Genomic DNA, 17,033 nt, shown 5'->3' with positions numbered 1-17,033 from the left:
TCCCCACCCCTTCCCCGCCCGAGCTCTTGCCAGCCTCCAATGCTCACTTCACTGGCTCATATTCTGCCTCCTGGCCTTTCAGGGCTGGCTCGATGTAACTGGAGCCAGAGTCTCAGGTTCTGATGTGAGGCCACTGCCAATCACCTGCTTAGTAACAGGAGGCCATACAGGTCTCCTTCCCATGGAAACCCAAGTAAGCAAGGCGGGCCTCGCGATAGCTGGCCTTCAGAAAAGGCTGTGTGCTTGGGGCAGTGAGAGTGCGGTGGGGAAAAGGGTAGCACAGAAATGCAAATCCTCCTCTCTCAGGAAGGTCTGTCTTGGCGTGGTTCTAACAGTCACTTAATCTTTCTTGCTTGGGTAGAGCTGGATCAGAGGGCTTGAATTAGATAATGTCAGAGGGAAATAAGAAAGCAGAAAAATATACAGAGAAGTCCTAGTGCTGGCAGAGGTGAGGTGGGGCCCCACGTGGCAGAGCTGGGCAGGCATACTTGAGAAAGCAGTAAGATCCACTCGAACAGTTCACATGTTGATGCCATTCATGCAGAGAGAAGAAATACCAACAAGGAGACCAAAGACCCACTGGGAAAACACTGAGTCTGTGTAAACACTGAGTAGTCAGAGGACTTCATGGAAAAAGTAGCAAAGTGACCCACTTGCAGAAAGGAGCAGAGGGATGGGATAACTCAATCTCCGGGGACCAGGTGCCCTGGGTCCCACACCTGGGCCCTCCCACTGACCCGCTTCCTGCCCCAGCCCTCCAGAGCAGCAGGAAGTGTGCTATTCCACCGCTAGACTCTGGTTACTCAGCCTGCAGCCTCAGGCCAGTGAGGATTTGGCTAATGATGCATCCCAGAGCAATCCCAGAGCATGTGGTCTAATAAGGAACAGCAAGTTTTCCCCACCCTGACTGTCATGGAATAAACTGCTAGGAGGAAAAAAAAAATATAGAGAGTGCTTTTGCTTGACCACTGCTGTTGGCTCTAGCTTCTTTATAATAGCGGTTTTTCTTCTTGCAACATGTATAAATGGTAACAGCACATAGACAAGGAAAGAAGAATGCCTGCCCCCAAGCCCCAAGTAGCAATGCTGCAGGCTTCAGGACATCCGCTGATCTGGTAAATGTCCGCCGGTGCCCAGACTGTGGCTTAGACTGCAGACGGTCTCTGGCTGGTCCTCCCAGCCAGCCCTTCACATCTGGAGCGATCTGCTCAGCTGGATTTGTTCCCAAGGGAAAATGAAAATTGCACAATAATTGCTGGCAGCTTTGGGACTACTTAGGATTACCTGGGGCCCCAAGACATATCCAGGACAGAGGAATGGAACAGTGTATCTGAAACACTGTTTTGTATGTTCAGAGAAGTCAATGCAACGTTTGCCCACTAAGGGTCTTCTTTGTTTCTCTGCTTCCCTAACCCTCCAGGATTACCTTCCCTTCCTCCACACTCCCCAGCTACGGACTCTGTTCAAAGCACTTCTCTTATTTGGCCTTAATCCAGGGCTCAGGCAAATAGGATATAACCAAAATGCATTTGGGCAGTAATGCCACGAACTGATGTACACTTTAAGCCAAAAGGGTTGAGGCTAAGTAGCATGATAAGGGTAGCTGCACATCCATCTTTGTTGCAACGGTCAGCACTCTGCAGCAGCTGTCGAAACCCCCAGCTGTCCTGTGCAGCCCTGGGTCACTCGCTGCTTAGCTAAGGTGTAGCTACTGGGCGAACAAAGAGTCGAATTATTTATTCTTGACCCGATTCCAGGTCTTTTGGATTCTACTCTGGAAACAAGGTCAGGACAGATTAAGTGGCAGATTCCTTAACAGAAAAGTCTGGGTTTGAAAACGAGAAAGTGTGAGAATAGAGGCCTTGTTTTTGAAGAGAGGCCTACCGATGAGAAGGTGGGTATTGACGGCCAAGCTTAGAAGCAGGGAGCCTTGTCTTGGAAACGTGAGCGGCCACTCCACAGCCCTGCCTCCCTCCCCACACACCTGCTGGGGCCACACCACTAGCAACACACAAAAGCCAAGTGGCAAATGACTTTTTTGGAATTATATTCTTCTACCTGATCCAGGGAGAATGTATGAGTGTATGAGAACAGACCCTCTCAGGTAGACCCTATCTTATACATGCTAATGCTAACTATTCCTCCTCCCGAGTTTGGACTTCCTGCACGTCACATCACACACAGGAACCATCAGAAGGCTGGTCTACCACCTGTCTGAACCAGGGGAGATGTAGAGAATCCGTCAACATTTGTTTGATACAAATGGTTTTATTTCAAACTTCTCCCTGTCCTGTGATTAGAAAGAGATTGCTGCTGGTTTCCTCCCATGGTCCCTGCTGCAGGAAGAACTGGCAGGTACAGTGCCGGAAATGGGCCGTGCCTCCGTGTCCCAGCCACCCACCTCACCCCAGTCTCGGCCATGCCTGCTGAGGATAAGGCTGCTGTGAAGCAAGCAGGATGGGTGGCAACCTAGATGGCCTGGATGACTGCCCACTGTCCAGCAGCTTCATCAGCCATGCTCCACCGTAGGAGTCCTCCTTGCCATCAGGCTAGCTGACACTCACGGCCCTCCTCGTGCCTCTTCATAGTTCTCCCCCGGCTTCAGCTCAGGGCCAGGGATCATCACCGTCTGAAAGAGCAGGAGGCCGTGTTACCCATCCACCCAGCCAAAGAGCTTCATCCTGGCCTCTGCACATCCACCATCAACAACATGGCTGTCCCCCGGAGTTGCAATACCCCCTCTCTCCACTAGATGGAGCCCAGCAGGAGGGATTTAGGATGCCACCTGCATGGCTTCAGCTGTTCTAGAGCACCATGAGCTGCCTTACCTTAATGATGGGCTGTTTTGGAGGCGCCCATGTGGGAACAATCTTGCCATGCATTCTCCAGCTCCCATAGGGGTTTGCCAGATGCTTCTCAAATACAACATATTCCAGGACGTCCTTGGGAACGTCTTCCTCTCCATACATCAACCGACCAAAGCGGTCATAAATAGCCAGGGCCTGCAAGGGTGAGAACAAAGCTGGTCTGATAATCTTTGTAGGCAGCTGTTTTTTGTTTTTGTTTTTTGGTTGTTTAATTTAAAAGTTTATGTATTTTTATTGGAAAAGCAGATTTACAGAGAGGGAGAGACAGAAAATATCTTCCTACCGCTGGTTCGGCCACAATGGCTAGTGCTGAGCCAATCTAAACCCAGGAGCCTCTTCCAGGTCTCCCATGCAGGTGCAGGGTCCCAAGGCTTTGGGCCATCTTCCTCTGCTTTCCCCAGGCCATAAACAGAGAGCTGGATATGAAGTGGAGCAGCCAAAACACAAGCTAGCACTGGTATGGGATGCTGGCGCTTGGAGGTGAAGGAATAGCTTATTGAGCCACTGTGCTGGCCAATGTGGGTAGCTTTTTTTGATTTCTGCTACACAACCACTTTGGAGACAATCATAACTGAAAACTGTACTGAGTAGAAAATGATTATCTCAGAATTCTGAATGTAGGCCTAACGGATCACCTGCCCTCACTTTACTTTTAGAAGCTCTTGGACAGGAGTGGGGAGGGAGAAGTCCAGACCAGGATGTGTGGGACAGAATGTGCTCACACACTGGCAGCAGAGGGCACAACATGAGGAAAGGCACAGCGTGCTGTCCCACGGTCCTGAGCAGCTACACCACGTACTCCAGAGGCGGACGCGCAGCCGGAGAGGAAAGCAAAGTGCCGCACCTGCCGGGAGTGCATGCGCACGGTGACCTGGCCGTACATGTTGCCCTGGTTCAATAAGCTGGAACAGCGAACCTGAACCACCTGAGGTGGCTCTAAAGATTCCACGAAGCGCCAGCGGACAGTCTTACATTTGAGGTCCCAGACCATGTCCTGTGGGCAGAGAAGAACAGGTTCAACGGGGTATCCGCCCCCGGAGGGAAGCTGCTGCTACGGCAGCTGCTTGGACTCCCTACAGCACTGTAGTCAACAGGCAAACGCAGCAAAAAAGCTGCCCGCGTTGACCAGACCAAATGCTCTCTGGAACTACCATTTAAGCTCATTTCCCAGTGCTCTTTTCATCTCGATCACAGCTTGAACTCCATTTACTTCTTTAAGGATCTTTCTCTAAATCAATGAAAACCACATTTTAAACTGCCAGCCTTCTCCACAAACCTCATGTCCCCTGTGCACTTTGACAATCTGCCCATGTCGGCCAGCGGGTTAGCTGCCTGATTATTTCCTTTCTCCCGTCCACCTCGCCTTTTAGCGGGAAAAGGTGGGCATTTTGTGAGGTTACAGAGGATAAACTGCTCACACTAGATTTTCTCTACTTGTCTCTGGTGAGATCGACAGAAACTAAAGTTCTCTTGTTAGAAACTCAACTGATAATGGAAATTCAAGTCCCTGCCCATTCTTGGGAGTCCCTGAAATCCCTCGCACCTGTCACTGTCACGCAACAGAAGCCTCACAAGCTCATGCTAACATCACAGGTGCAGCCCAGGGAAGCCCCCATCCTGATCTCCGGAGCCACCTGCGCGTGCACTTCCTCCATCCTCATGTGCCGTGGTCTCTGTGAGGGCCAGTCCCAGATCATTCTCAGCTACAAATGGACCTGAAGCTTGTGCCTTCGATTCGCTGCACTTTGAAAAACACACCCTTTTTAGGCGAACCTAGCGACTGTATGTAGGAGTGGCCCACTCAGCTGCCCCGCTGGTTCTAAGCAGGATGAGAACCTACCGGGAAACAATGTTCAGTGACCAAGGTGTGAAGGCGGTCGTGGTCTGAGCTGGAAAAGAAAGAGACACAGATCACCGGCTCTTGCTTTCATGACATCTTGTGAGTTGGAAATGTTCCAGAAAATGGGAAACGGATTCATTTTTGAAACATTTTCTGCACACCTAAGGTAAGCCAGGTACTATATGAAGCTCAGGAGACGCAAAAGATGCAATGTGATTCACCAGAAAACTGAGCTCTAAAAACACAGTAAAATTATGTTTGAATTTCAGAGGTAGAAAAATAACTTGTCTAGCATTACTCTTCATCCTCAGGACAGTCAAGACACCTTTCCTGGAGGCTGGTGTTGTGGCGCACCACGTTAGCTCATTGCTTTCCAATGCCAGCATTCAAGTGGGCACTGGTTCAAGTCCTGGCCACTCCACTCCCAATCCGGCACCCTGCTGATGTGCCTGGGAAAGCTGCAGAATTTGGCCTAAGTATTTGGGCCCCTGAACCCACGTGGGAGATTCAGGTGACGTCCTGGCTCCTGACTTTGGCCTGGCCCAGCACAGTCCTGGCCGCTGTGGTCATCTGGGGAGTAAACCAGTAGATGGAAATTGTCTGTCTGTAATTCTGCCTCACACATGAATAGATCCTTAAAAAAGAGAGAGAGAGAAACTTTCCTGGGACAGGGCGACTAATCTAAGATGATATGGAGAATAAAGTCCAACACAAAGCACAATCAGAAGCTTATCTCATGTCCTCAGGACCAATTTGTGTGGCTTTGTATCTACACTCTCCAAAGATAACAGTCTGCTTTTCCCTCCTTCATTGTTACAGTCAGAGTGGCCTAGTTATGCTGGCTCTATGCTCCTGACTGATGGCAGCCCCCTGCTGCTGGGGACAGAAGATGAAGGCAGGGAGGTAGTACTGTGGCATCATCCCACATGGGTGTCAGTACAACTTCCTGCTGTTCCACTTCTAATACAGCTCCCTGCTAATGGCCTGAGAAAGCAGACAAGATGGCCCAAGTGCTTGGACCCCTGCACCACGTGAGAGACCCACGTGGGAAACCCAAAAGTATCTCCAGGCTCCTGGCTTCAGACCAGCCCAGCTCCAGCCAGTGCAGCCATTTGGGGAGACAATGAGCAATGACAAACCTCTTTCTCTGTGTGTTCCCCCCTTTGTAACTCTGCCTTTCAAATAAATAAATAAATCTTCAAAGAAAAAAAAATGTTACGGGGGATTTAGCAGAGGGGCCCCCAAAAAACCCAAGACTACAGGTTACTTTTTTTTAGATACCCATGCATGACTTTTCTCACAATTTGAACATTTACAGGCAGTTTGGTACTTTGTCCCATTGCTCTCTAACCTCAGGGCAGCTAAGGAATGAGTTCCAAGGCACCTCATGTGTGCTAGATCAGGGAAAAGCCAGGCTGGGTTGACTGTTCCTACTGCTGCAAGCATAAATCAGAGTGGGTGAGGGTTGGTTGGGCTTTGCCACAGCATCAGCTGACAGAAGCTGGCATTGGAGGCTAATTCTGTCAAGTTAAACTGCAGAACCACCTGGAGAGTGCATGATCCGGGAGTGGGAGTGGCCTAGAAGGGAAATAGTGGGTTCCTCCCTCTTGGGTTACCACTCCCACAGGAGGGCACGAAAACCAGGATAGGGCAGGGGTCGCTAGACAGAATGGCACTTAACAGCATGCATGTGGTCTGGATAGTGGAGCTGGTTGGGTTGAACGAGGCTTCAATGCCCATTGACATGTATGAGAGCTGTATGGGATGTGGGACAGACTGGACTAGTCTGATGCACATACTGGCAAGCACAGGAACCTGGTGGGGGTTATTGTGGGTTGCTCTGACTAGGCTGTAGCTCCCACTGGTTTGCATGAGGGCTGAGTGTGAAATGGTCAGGATCAGGCTGGACTGCAACACCCACTGGTTCGTATGGAAGACAGGGCTGGAAAGAGAACTGACCCAGCAACTGTAACCACCAGCTGATTGGGGCAAAGGACTGTACCGGCCCCTGTACTTGCAAGCACACACAAGAATCAGGTCTAGGTTCACCTCAAAGTTTCTTTGGGGATCTCCCCAATCGAACTGCCAGACTCAGATCCCTAACCATGAAAAGACAGAGGACAAAACAAATCAATCAACTACCCCAGCCATATGTTGGCAGTGAAAAACAGGACAGAGACTCTAAGGTGGACTATGTCAATCAGTGGATTCTGCAGTGACCTCATCGTGCTTGGAATGGCGAGATTGACAGCAATCCATAACTGTTGAACTATCAAAACCACTTGAGCAAGACCCTTGGAGCATGCCCCACATCAGGGACCTGGGATGGGTGGGAGACTGCGTGGGGCTTCTCCCTTTACCTCCCCCATTACTCCAGATATAGAAAAAAAAAAATGTGGAAATGATAATCTTATCCACTTTCCTGTAGCCCTTGAACCTTTGTGCCCTAATTAACTAAGTAAAGATTGTAAAAAAAAAAAAAAAAGCCAAAAAAACCCAAAAGACAAGAAACAAATATTGGGGCCATCATTGACTCAGGGATTGTACCGAGAAGCTAGGTCAAAAGTACAGAACTGGGCCTGGTATGGTAGCCTAGCGGCTAAAGTCCTCACCTTGAATGTGCTGGGATCCCGTATGGGCACAGGTTCTAATCTCGGCAGCCCCACTTCACATCCAGCTCCCTGCTTGTGGCTTGGGAAAACAGTCGAGGATAGCCCAAAGCCTTGGGACTCTGCACCCACATAGAAGACCCAGAAGAAGCTCCGGGCTCCTAACTTCAGATTGGCTCAGCTCCAGTGGCTGCGGCCGCTCACTTGGGGAGTGAATCATCAGATGGAAGATCTTCCTCTCTGTCTCTTCCTCCTCTCTGTGATTCTGACTTCTCAATAAAAAATAATCTTTAAAAGAAAGAGTCATTTTCATTGGAAAGGCAGATGTGCAGCGAGGAGAAAGATCCTCCATCCTCTGGTTTACTCTCCAAGCGGCTGCAATAGCCAGAACTGAGCCAATCTAAAGCCAGGATCTGGGAGATTCCTCAGGGTCTCCCACGTAGGTGTAAGGTCCCAAGATTTTGGCTCATCCTCCACTGCTTTCCCAGACCTTAAAGAGGGAGCTGGTTGGGAAGTGGAACACCTCACGCACGAACTGCCGCCCGTATGGGACGTGGCACTGAGAAGTGGAAAATTAGCCAACGCACCAGGCCCCCCGCTCTGCTTCCGTTTCTATTTCTGCTGATGTACCATTCTGGCGTGGGTCAGCTGATGCCTCAAGTACTTTGATCCCTGCCACCTGTGAGATTTACAGACATGTGGGGAGTCCGTCAGTGCTGGAACACCTCTGTCTCTGTGCCTTTCAAATAAAATGAAATGCACAAAACTAGAAAGCAAGAAAAAAGTACAGTTACTAATCATGTCCCTTGTAGGAAATTCTCTCTCTATAATTCTAACCCAAAAGCTAAGGAACAAATCTAAAACACACACCAACAACAAAACAGAAAACCAAAAGCAAACCAAAAACCTGTCTAGATTAAAAGGTACTTAGAACAGGTGGTAAGAGACAGACAACTCACTCACTTGTTCAGACAAAGGTGAGCTTCAATGAAGATATCCTTAGCTTTTTCCGGGAAGTCCTTCACTTTAAAATCAGCATCATATTCTTTTATCTTTCGGATTCTGCAAAATTAAGCCGAGAATCAGTTCTAAAGACGTCTTCATACAATTTCCACTGCTTATGACTTACATGAATCTCAAACAATAGCTGCCTGCATATTTAATAATTTTTTTCTTGAATGTGTCTTTTTTTTTTAAAAGATTTCTTTATTTTTATTATAAGTCAGATAGATACAGAGAAGAGACAGAGAAAACAAGGACCCTGCACCCATATCGGAGACCTGGGCCATCCCTCACTGTTCTTCCAGGCCACAAGCAGGGATCTAGATGGAAAGCAGGACTGCAGGTGAATGCAAGGCAAGGGCTTTAGATATAGGCTACCGCGCCGGGCCCTTTGTCAAGTCTTGTAAATGCAACCCACTCTCTCCTAAATCAGCCATTCTGAGAAAAAGCCCAAACCTTCTCAAAGTGAAATTCAGAATTCTGGTATAGGTTTCACAAAGGATTGAGGGTGAGGAGGAGGGGGTTCAGTGCAACGACTCAACTCTCTAACCCTCTGTCTGCAAGTGCTGGCTGGAATCCCATACGGGAGTCAGTTTGTGTCCTGGGTGCTCCACTTCCCATCCAGCTTCCTGTTTATTGCCTGGGAAAGCAGTGGAGGATGGGCCAAAGCCTTAGGACTCTGCACCCGTGTAGGCAATAAAGAAACACGGGAGAGGAAATCACTGCAGGACAGTGTTATTAGAAGTAATAAGTGTGCAGTGTGTATTAGAGCAAGGGTAACCCCAGAAAGTCAGCAGGCAGGATCCTGAGGTGGTCTTGACCAATGAGTTGGCAATATCATCAGGCAAAGGATAGGAGAGGGGGTGCAAAGACACAGAAGTGACGTACACCTGTGTCAAGGAAGTGGCAGTTCAGTTTGGACACGCATGACTTTCAGGAAGACATCAATGGATTATGGGGCAAAAGATGAAGGTGGAAAACAAAGTCAAGGGCAGATCATAAGAAGCCTTGCATACCACTGAAGGACTCTGGATTTTACTGTTCGGGTAACAGGAAGCAGCAGAAAAGTTCTAAGCAGGGAAGGTAACATGATGAGATCTGTGTTTAAACAGTTGTGGCCATTTGAAGAATCAACACTGACTCTATATATCTATACACATAAACCTATGAAAATAATAATTAAAAAAAACCCTATTATTTAGACAGAGGTTGGGTGAAGAATACTGAACTAAAGAGAGACCAAGACAAGGTTCATGAGGGTCAGCACTGTTGTATGGTGAGTGAAGCTGCCATTTCCTACACCAGCATCCCATAGGGGTGCCAGTTCATGTCCCAGCTGTTCCGTTTTTGATCCAGCTCCCTGCTAATATGCCTGGGAAAGCAATGCAAGATGGCTCAAGTGTTTGGGCCCTGTTACACTAATGGGAGGTCTGGGACAAGCTCCTGGCTCCATCTGTTGCAGCCATTTCAGCCAGCAGATAGAAGATATCTCCACTCCCTCATCCCCTTTCACCATGACTTTCAAGGAAATAAATCTTTAAAAAGAAAAGGCTCAGGCTTCTGCTCTTCATCCAAGGACTAATTAGCTCCCCTAAGATCAGGTCTCTTTTCTTGATCGTTTTTGGCTTTTCTTATTTTCTGAAATTTAAACTAAAAAATACTCCTATAAATATGCTTTAAAAAATTTTTTTAAAGGATTTATTTATTTTTATTGGAAAGAAATACAGAGAGGCGAAGAGACAGAAAGATCTTCCATTCACTGGTTGACTCCCCAAGTGGCTGCAACGGCTGAAGCCAATCCGAAGCCATGAGCCAAGAGTTTCTTCCAGGTCTCCCATACAGGTAAAGGGTCCCGAGGCTTTGGCTATCCTCTGCTGCTTAGTAATCAGAATGCTCATGTTATTTTGCACATTTAATCACAGCCTCTAACACAAAAGAAGAAAATACTGTGTAGTTACTAAGAGAGTTAAACTCAAGCCAATCAATCCAAGTATCCTCGGAGGGATAAAGTAGCAACAAGAAATTTTTATTCTGGGGTGAAAGTTTGGCCCAGTAGTTAAGATATCACTTGGGATGCCCATATCCAAATTGAGAGTGTCCAAGCTGGAGTCCCTATTCTGTTTCTTACTTAGCTTACTGCTAATGTGCATCCTGGGAGCCAGCAGGTAACGATTCAAGAACTTCAGTTCCTGCCACTAACAGGCAGACCCAAATGGTCTTTCCAGTTTCCTGCTTTAAGCTCCTCCAGTCCTGGTCATTTGTAGATATTTAAAAAGTGAATCAATGGAGCCTGGCGCAGTGGCCATATGAGACAGTGACATAATAGGCACAGCGCCATGTTGGTCTCTTGTCCTTATCACTCTGCTTTTCACATATATAAAAAAACAAAAACTAAGTAATTTTTATTCTAATATTGACTTCCGGTTGTTCCAGACACCTACGACAACTGTGATGCCACATTCTTCTTCAGTCGCTCCGTTCTCTGGGTTAGTCCTTCCTTCGAAAGAGATGACATGCGAGCATCACCCTCGGGAGGCACATAGGCCTCAAAGATATTAGCTGTAATGAGAGAATCAGAAAACAAAGTGTCAAAAAACTGAAAAAAGGTCACTTTTCTATTAACCAGCAAGGATCCTGATATCAACTAGACTAATGAAAGATTTCCACTTTGAGGGAAAATTTGTTTCAAAGCAAAACAAAGCAGTAAGTGTAATCACAGAGCCTCAGTTCGTGCAAAATTCCTACTTGTCTTCTAGGAACAGAGTAAAACCAAGCCCACAGGTGACCTCTGAAAAAGAATGCATGGGGTTGACACTGTGTCTCAACAGGCTAATCCTCCATCCTGTGGTGCTGGCATCCCACATGGATGCTGGTTTGTGTCCCAGCTGCTCTACTTCAGATCCAGCTCTCTATCTATGGCCTGGGAAAGCACTGAAGCAGTGCTTCCTTTGGGGCCCTCTACCTGTCTGGGAGATCTGTAAGAAGGGCCAGTACGATGGCTCAGTAGTTAAATTCTCACCTTGCAACGTGCTGGGATCCCATATGGGTACCAGTTCATGTCCTGGCAGCTCCACTTCCCATCCAGCTCCCTGCTTGGGGCCCGTGAGAACAGTACAGAATGGCCCAAAGCCTTGGGACCCTGCACCCATATGGGAGACCTAGAAGAAACTCCTGTTCCTGGCCATTGCAGAAACTTGGAGATTGAACCAGCAGATGGAAGATCTTTCTCAGTCTCTCCTTCTCTCTGTAAATCTGCTTTTCCAATAAAAATAAATTATTTTATGGGCCCCGTGCCATGGCCTAACAGCTAAAGTCCTCGCCTTGAACACCCCGGGATCCCATATGGGCGCTGGTTCTAATCCCAGTAGCCCCACTTCCCATTCAGCTCCCTGCTTGTGGCCTGGGAGAGCAGTCCAGGATGGCCCAGTGCCTTGGGACCCTGCACCCGTGTGGGATACCCGGAGGAAGTTCCTGGCTCCTGGCTTTGGATCAGCACAGAACCGGCCATTGTGCTTACTTGGGGAGTGAATACTCGGATGGAAAATCTTCCTCTCTGTCTCTCCGTCTCTCTGTATATCTGACTTTGTAATGAAGGTAAAATAAATCTTTAAAAAAAATAAATAAATGCATGATTCTTAAAAAAAGAAAAAAAAAAGCTCCTGGGTTCAGCTTAGCTCCAGCCATTGCAGTCATTTGGGGAGTGAAGCAGCAAATGGAAATCCTTATCTATCTCTGCTTCTGCAAATCTTCCGTTCAAATAAAATAAAATCAATTTAAAAAAAGAATGCCTGTAAGGTGAAGCATAACTGAGATTTATCTGGTTAACGGAATATTATCAAGCACAGCCCAAGCTATTGACCAACGGCCTGGGTTCGGGGTCCCAAAAACAGCACATCTCACCTGTACATGCCAAATGTATGGGACGCTCCAAACGTTCCGGAGGAATGACCAGTCCTGCTTTCCGGGCGTGTTCCGCAAACTCCTTTTCTGTTCTGAATTTGGGTTCATAAGCAGGGGGTGTGAAACGTTTTTTAGTCCTTACTGGAACTACCACTATCGGATGAGACGCTAGGACCGGCTGAAAGGTGTGGGAAGCGTAAGGTTATGGAAGGTATTGGAAGGCAGCTATGCTCACCACTTAACCACCAACGCCCACAAGTTATGGGTAACTTGAAAACACACATAACTAGCACCTTGAACAAATTTTACACAAAACGTTACAGAAAGAACAAATCCAAGCAATATTTCGGAAATATTATTGTCTATTTGTTATGGGCGAAATGCATCACTCCCTTAAGAACTAGAGGTGTTTAGTACAAGAAGACAATTAATAACCTTTATTAACATTCAACATTTACTAAAGGTATTCCTTTAGCATGTTCCTAAGCACAGAATTCACTCTCAAGTCGCAGAGTAAATTAAAGCAAGACTTCCGCTTTCAAAGAACTTCCGGAATGATGGGAACTTCCTTACCAACCCCATACTGAAATCAGCTGAAGGCTGACATTCAACCTAAGATCTTCTCAGCACCTGCTCCCCATGAACTCGGGTGACATTCTGTTACACCTGCGGGCAGTCCCACGGCACATTCAATTTTGTCTTTCCAGCTCCTAACTGGTCAATAAGCTCTTTGCAAAAACGGGAATCCTTCTCTCCCGTTGATGAAATTTGCTCAAGTAGCCACAGTGATATGGGTCTCAACACTGTTCTACTTAGGTCATCTCTTCAGGATCTGAGAGAAGCAAGCCCACCGTGCAATTCTCCCTTTAATACCTGCACACCAAACAAATCCAAGCAAAACTGCACTAAATTCCCACCAACTCTTCCCATCCACCACTGAGCACAAGGTAGCGGAGTCCATTTGCTCCAAACTCAGATTCGATCAAGGTCTGACTCGAATCACCCAATCGCGCCACGGACACCTGCACAGAGCAATCTCCTTCTATTCTGTCCTTCCAGCCCTAGAATCTCTACCCACCTGACGAGACCACCATCCCACAGCCTTGAATAAATAGGACAACCCCCGAGGCATGGGGGCTGCCATTTTGCGCACGCAAAGGCTGCCGGGATGCAGGCAGCTGGAAGGACGCTCGGGGTTGACCAAGGAGGCTCACTGGGCGGAGCTAGCGCGGGAGTGGAATTTTCCAGGGCGCGCGCCCTCCACCCCCCCTACCCCGAAAGGAGCGCCGCGCGAACGCGCACGTGCCCGTGCGGGTGAGGCCGGGGCGGAGCTTGGAGGAAGGCGCGCGTGCGCAGTGAGGCAGCACTGGGGGGAGGGGTGAGCGCACGGCTGTCACGCGCCAGTCGGAGCGCGCTGGAGCTCGAGCTGCGCATGCGCGCAGGGCGTCTGGCGCCCTGGGGATCCTGCATTCCTGCAAGCTTGTCGCATTGCTGCGTCTCCTTTCTACCCCGTGTGAAATGAGAAGATGTCTACCCTGATTCTGAACCCTGGCTTTCCCTGTGCGTACGGTGTTTAGACAATCCTTTCTGGCAAATTAAAGAAAGTGGCTTCTAAGTTCACTAAAGCGAAAGATAACGTGGATTGGCAAAATCATGTCTGATTTGTCATTCAGGAAAGAGTCTTAGGTTTAATATGAACACATTTAAACTAGCTTGTATTTTGGAAATTGCTTACCGGGCGCCTGAAAATGTTCTAAGCCTTTTACGTGTATTAATTCAGTTCTCACTACAAACCAAACAAAAACACGATTGCTTGTTTACATATGTGGTTGAGCCACAAAGAAATGAAGTCTCGTTTTTTTTTTTTTTTGGCAGAACTGGGATTGTAATCAAACAGGGTACTGCAGTGTGCTGCTTGGCGTTTGGCTGTTAAAGGAGCCCCATGTGGGCATCTTCCTGGAAATTCCAGTCCTAGAAATGTTACTGAATGACAAATATTTTCCGTGCTTATTGATTGGTTGTTATCTTATTCTGTCCGATATTATTGATGGCTCCATCTACACAAGTGAATGGGAGCTGGGATCTGTGCATGGAAGCACTTTCAGACTGCAGTCCTACTGCTGTGAAGGTTGAAGCAAAGTGCCAGGGACTGTTCATGGAAATGAGAAAAGTCACTTTTGGGTTTGGGGATCACATTCTTTGTCTTTTTTTTTTTTTTTAAGATTTATTTATTTTTTTATTGCAAAGTCAGATTTACAGAGAGAAGGAGAGACAAAGAGGAAGATCTTCTGTCCGATTATTCACTCCCCAAGTGACCACAACAGCCGGTGCTGTTCCGGTCCGAAGCCGGGAACCAGGAACCTCTTCCAGGTCTCCCACACGGGTGCAGGGTCTCAAGGCACTAGGCCATCCTCGACTGCTTTCCCAGGCCACAAGCAGGGAGCTGGATGGGAAGTGGAGCTGCCAGGATTAGAACCGGGACCCATATGGGATCCCAGTGCGTTCAAGGCGAGGTCTTTAGCCGCTAGGCCACATCGCTGGGCCCACACATTCTTTATCTTAATGCTTGACTTCTGGGCCCAACACAGTGGCTAAAGTCACCGCCTTGCATGTGTCAGGATCCCATATGGGCACCGGTTAATGTCCCAACTCCTCCAATTATCATCTAGCTCCCTACTTGTGACCTGGAAAAACAGTAGAGGATGGCCCAAAGCCTTGGGACCCTGGTCTGGTGTGGAAGACTTGAAAGAAGTTCCTGGCTCCTGACTTGGGATCACCTCGGCTCCAGCTGTTGTGGCCACTTGAGGAGTGAATCAGTGGACGGAAGATACTCCTCTCTGTCCTCTTTATATATCTGACTTTTCAATAAAAATAGATCTTAAAAAGAAAAAAAAAAAAAGATAACTCGCAGTGCACTCTGAGGAAGAAATAGAAGATTAGGGGCTCAGCATTGCATGGAATATTCCTGCAACCTTGTAGACACACAAGTGGGTACCTTTCAGTCAATAGAGGGGAATGCAAGGTGAACCATGATGAAACAGAAGTTAAAATTGATTTCCTACTTTTCCAAATACAGGGGGTTCTTGGGTTTCCTTCTTCTTCTGTAGAAATGTTCACATGGCCTCCTTGTGAGCATTGGGATATACCTGCATTTTCTTTTCCTCCCATTACCAGATATCATTAAGAGTCAAGTCCTGGAACTGGCACTATAGCCGAGTAGCTAAAGTCATCACCTTGAATACGCTGGGATCCCATATGGGCAGCAGTTCTAACATGACAGAAGATCTCTCTAGCTCTCCTCCTCTCTGTATATCTTACTTTAAAAAAACAAATAAATAAACAAAAAAGGGAACACCTGGAACATGATTTAGCCCATTATGCCAGTGTGTCACAATACCAGCCGCTCCTTCTGAAGAGTGTTAGCACCGTTCTTTCTCTCACCTGTGGATGTGTGTGTGTGTGTGTGTGTGTGTGTGTGTGTGTGTGTGTGATTAATTATGTACCCACAACTCACAGAATTGCTATTAACTCATTGAGTTAATACAGAGCCCCACTCTGGATAGCCAGAACCTTTGCTTTTAAGTCTCATGATAGTCTGGGAAGTGATCTATGGAGCCTAACAGAATCCTGATATCTGTTCTATTTGTTGGACTAGATAACATCTATGTCCCCAGGGGCCACAGTGTCCCTGAAGCAAGAGAGCTAACTGGGATAGGAGCTGGCAGCCCTCAGGAGGCCCTGAGAGTCTGCTTTCTATTCCTGTAAAAGAGCTGTTCTCACCTCTGAAGAAGCCAAGACCACCCAAAGTCAAGTTCTCTCCAAGCCACAAAATGATTCCTTATTCTGATGCGGCATGACTTTATTTTCTTAGATTCCCCTCTTTCTTATTATCCATCTGTCCACTCACCCCCCGCTCCCCGTGGCTAGGGACAAAGCCTTTTCCTTTACCTCTTCCTGCCTGCCCTAGATTCCTCCTTTTAAAGGTATGTTTAGGAAGAGATATTACTTAACCTGGCTCAGCAGGAAAAGAAGCCCATGGCCAACCACTGATCCGGCAAGGTCCAGAATTAATCCCTTGCCCCTTCTTTCTCCACTTTCAACCCAGCTGGCTAGATCAAACAAAAAACCTGGAAGGGAATTTCAGACTGCACATCTCCACCCTCCAACTACATTTAGGGAGGAGAGAGCAAAGCCCTTGGATCAGAGTAATCTCGTTCTAACCCACTTCCATTCCCAGGGATTACCTCTGCAGGTCAGTGCGCAGGGTCGGAGGGGGAGGAAAGAAAACAATTCAACACCTCAGTCCTGGGAAGAGGGGGAACCAGCTTGCAGAGCACCCCTAAAGGGTTGTGGGCGTGGAGTTCCCGAAGCCTGGGAGCCCCTTCTATGCAGGGATACGCGGTGAAAAGGCCCACCAGCTTGAAAAGCAAGGCTTGAGGGTTGCATTTGGCAAAAACAGGTTCTCATTAAATGCGTTGGGTGAAAGAATGAAAAGTGCTTGATGTGCGAGCAGATGAATGCAAAAACAATTCCCCGATGATACCTGCAGCTCTCATCCTCATGGTTACTCCAACTGAAGACAAAAATCCATCAACCGACAATCAAGGAATGTGATCCAGAAGGGAGAGCTCCACGCTGGGGTGCAGGAGACACAGTGTCTAGTCTCCTCCTTGCTGATGTTGATTTGCTCTGTGGCCTTAGGCAAATGACTTCATCTCTCTGATCAGTACTTTTCTTCAATAAATAAAAGTATCTCTGGGGTGGTCCCAGTGCGATGGCCTAGGGGCTAAAGACCTCACCTTGAACACACCAGGA

General features: G+C 47.7%; 1 protein-coding gene across 2 annotated transcripts; it reads right to left on the bottom strand.

The window, feature by feature from the left end:
* Positions 1–2,252: 2,252 nt before the first annotated feature.
* Positions 2,253–13,380, bottom strand: MRPL45 (mitochondrial ribosomal protein L45). 2 transcript variants are annotated; one of them, XM_041001335.1, is made up of 8 exons: positions 13,297–13,380; positions 12,219–12,396; positions 10,760–10,877; positions 8,280–8,378; positions 4,708–4,756; positions 3,712–3,861; positions 2,829–3,002; positions 2,253–2,629 (listed from the first exon to the last, which is right to left on the bottom strand). In XM_041001335.1, exons 1-8 carry the CDS (start codon positions 13,360–13,362, stop codon positions 2,561–2,563), a joined length of 903 nt encoding a protein of 300 aa, XP_040857269.1. In that variant the 5' UTR covers positions 13,363–13,380; the 3' UTR covers positions 2,253–2,560. The 2 variants fall into 2 exon arrangements, with proteins under 2 accessions (XP_040857269.1, XP_040857270.1); XM_041001336.1 differs by lacking the exon at positions 3,712–3,861.
* Positions 13,381–17,033: the final 3,653 nt, after the last annotated feature.

Source organism: Ochotona curzoniae, unplaced genomic scaffold (genome assembly GCF_017591425.1).
Source record: "Ochotona curzoniae isolate NIBS_2020 unplaced genomic scaffold, NIBS_Ocur_1.0 scaffold_2453, whole genome shotgun sequence".
Taxonomy (NCBI): Eukaryota; Metazoa; Chordata; class Mammalia; order Lagomorpha; family Ochotonidae; genus Ochotona; species Ochotona curzoniae.
The sequence above is the reverse complement of the archived record's forward strand: the minus strand, read 5'-3'. Positions and strand labels throughout refer to the sequence as shown.

What these genes read in the sequence shown, in the direction of transcription:
- MRPL45 (XM_041001335.1), bottom strand. Translation starts at nt 13,362, where the DNA reads ATGGCAGCCCCCATGCCTCGGGGGTTGTCCTATTTATTCAAGGCTGTG. An exon ending in AATGTGGCATCACAGTTGTC is followed by an intron (nt 8,379 to 10,759) that starts GTAGGTGTCTGG and finishes TTAATTTTGCAG; the next exon opens with AATCCGAAAGATAAAAGAAT. An exon ending in TGCGCATGCACTCCCGGCAG is followed by an intron (nt 3,003 to 3,711) that starts GTGCGGCACTTT and finishes TCACCCTTGCAG; the next exon opens with GCCCTGGCTATTTATGACCG.